Raw genomic sequence first — 2,877 nt, 5'->3', positions numbered from 1 at the left:
AAACGCACGAAAATGAGACATCCTGTACCCATGTGATGCGCAGTGGTGAACGCAACATGAACGCCGGGGCGCGGCAGCCAGACCATCCTAAACCTATCTAATAATTAATTACCACAATAATCCTTCAAAACAAATGAAAGTATCAAATTCTACTTATATACACTATGGATCATAAACCCATAAATGCCATCCGTTCTGGTGATAAAAAAAAGAAATATTCAATACTTTACTTTACTATCAGAATATAAACTAAAAAAAAATAAAAAAAAATTGCACCCCCACCAGCCGGTATCGAACCACAGACCTTCGTTTCATAGGCGAAAGCTCTACGCGCCGAGCTAATGGAGTGTTACTCGGTTTTTATTCAATACTAGAATTTAAAGCGCTAAGTAAAAAAATATAGGATGTTCTTTGGATGTGCAGTAGTGAACGCAACGTGTATCGGCAGCCAGACAGCCTGCATGCTGTTCCAGAGAGCATAGTAAAAGATATATCAAAGAGCCAGACGTCTTAAAATACTTTCTCGAAAACGTTGCTAGCTCTTAGATTATTGTAAACAGTTTGCGTACTAACCAGTGAAATTGTAAACTAACTCTTGTTTACTGATATTTTGCAAGAATGATCGAATTTCTTTAAAACACCAGCACCCTTAGAGCTAGCTTCCAAAATTGCTGGTTAGTTTTCAAAGTATCTAAGTATCCATTTTGATAGTAACATACAGTTTAACTTTAGTTTTCTTTCTTAGTATCGATAATATCAGGAAACTTATTTCTGTTACAGGTTATCGACGTCAAAACCTTCCTTAATACACCTAATCCAACATACTTTAACCGAAATAAAGAAGATGAAGACCTAATCGCCTCCCCGTCATTATCGAGTTCTGTCTCCGATCGGAAACCAATCCATCCGCATCTAATACGCTTTTACGCGACAATGCAGTACATTCCCTCTTTCGTTTCTCGATCAATATATCTGCACGAGATTCATCAGCGTTAACACCAACATATCTCACGTCAAAATGCAGCGCTTTATCTCGTTACTGCTGATCCTCGCGATACACCAATCTAGTTCCTTCGTTCTCGACGGTTCTTCGAACTCTTACTCCCAGTTCCGAAAGTGGGGTGGTGGTACCAATGGAACTCTAGAATTTGAGTTTAAAACCGACCAACCAAACGGACTTTTACTCTACACAGATGACGGAGGAACTTATGATTTTTTCGAGATCAAACTCGTCGAAGGAGCATTAAGACTCCGATATAACCTCGGTGGTGGAGCTCAGATCATTACCGTAGGCAAAGAATTACATGACGGTCACTGGCACAAAGTTCAGGTGCAGAGACACGAAGAACGTACGATTTTGACGGTGGATGGGGTGTCGCAGATGCGTACTTCCAGAGGGAAGGAGTTCAATTTCGGAAAGTTTGAGACGAATTCGGACGTGTATATCGGGGGTATGCCGAAATGGTACAACAAGAAGTTGGCGTTGTTGGCGTTGCCCAGTGTGATCTTCGAGCCGAGGTTCATGGGGGCGGTGAGGAATCTGATTTATCCGGATCAGGAGGCGGGAACTGCAAGGAGACAGGAGACTAGGCCTAAGGATCACCGGGTAAGTTCATATATATTTTTTAATTTTATGTTTAAGAATTTTTATGCTGTCCCTCCGGATATAACTTTGATTATAGTCTGTCCAACGACAAGATGTGTCGTTTTAATTTCATAGTAGTTTATTTTATTTTATAAAGAAATAAGTTGGTACAATTGGAACGCATAGCAGGAAATCTTTGAATAAGAAGACTAAGGAAGGAGCATATCAAAAATCTTAGGTACACAGCGATGGGCCTCAAATATGGCCGACTTAAATTCCGGTTTATCAGTGTCGTTCTAATTTTATTTAAAAAATGTAAAACTATGATGTAGGGTAGACGTGAGGTAGACTCAATAATTTGTTGTTTTATGTTACGTTGTGAATAAATGTTGGTAGTTATTAAAATTGTTATAAAAATATATAATTCTAATAAAAATAGATTTTTTGTTTAAAATAAACAAAAATATAATAAGTATTTATTAACACAACAAAAAACAAAGTTATAATAAGTATTTATTAACACAAACATCCGATACGCTACTGAAGCAGGTTAGTCAAATTAACGTATCTAAATTCTTTGACATCTAATCTTTGACAAGTAATAAATAAAAATTAAAATGCAAGAAAAATATATAATTTAGTTAATTTAAGTGAATTTCATAAATGATCGGTTTACTACACGTATGTATATTATATAGTCACTTACTAGCGAAAAGTTGTTCCATTATTTCACTCAATTTTTTGCCGAGATCTACCGTACTACACAACCAACTATATTTTTCGATAAATCGCGATAGTGTCACTGTTAATTTAAGTTCTGCCACAATTTCCATCTGATTTACTACCTTTATGCAACTATCAGTAGAAGAATAAATAATAAATAACATAAAATAAAGCTCCGTAAAGACTGACAAATCCACAAAATTTCAAATCAAATTCAAATGTGTCAAATGAATCGTCAAACAGAACTGTCAAGGATCCCCACCCTAGAGTGCTTTTATGGCGCTTTTTCCGCCCACCATGCATGAATACATGGATAGCATTATGCTCCTTCCTTAGTCTTCTTATTCAAAGCAGGAAATTAATATATTTAAAGTTTGAGTGACCTTTAAAATAATGTAAAAAAACTATAAAACTACAGCATAAAACTGAAAAAATCTAATCGAGTTATTTTATTTAAATATATATTCGGTATATGTTAACACAAAACAAACAAGAACAGAACACCATATACCAAAAAATATAGAAAATAACTATTTCTTACTTTCAAGCTTCAGGAAACTTTCAGCATT

The 2,877-nt window shown here is 35.7% G+C and overlaps 1 protein-coding gene across 1 annotated transcript; it reads left to right on the top strand.

Annotated features, from left to right (window-relative positions):
* Positions 1-805: 805 nt before the first annotated feature.
* Positions 806-1,606, top strand: LOC115877706 (neurexin-3-like; the record flags this gene model as incomplete). The annotated part of the gene is made up of 1 exon (XM_030893985.1): positions 806-1,606. A coding segment is annotated over exon 1 (588 nt), but the record flags the coding sequence as incomplete, so codon positions are not given.
* Between the last annotated feature and the right edge of the window lie 1,271 nt (positions 1,607-2,877).

This window comes from Sitophilus oryzae, unplaced genomic scaffold, assembly GCF_002938485.1.
Source record: "Sitophilus oryzae breed Bouriz unplaced genomic scaffold, Soryzae_2.0 scaffold_1061_pilon_pilon, whole genome shotgun sequence".
Taxonomy (NCBI): Eukaryota; Metazoa; Arthropoda; class Insecta; order Coleoptera; family Curculionidae; genus Sitophilus; species Sitophilus oryzae.
The sequence above is the reverse complement of the archived record's forward strand: the minus strand, read 5'-3'. Positions and strand labels throughout refer to the sequence as shown.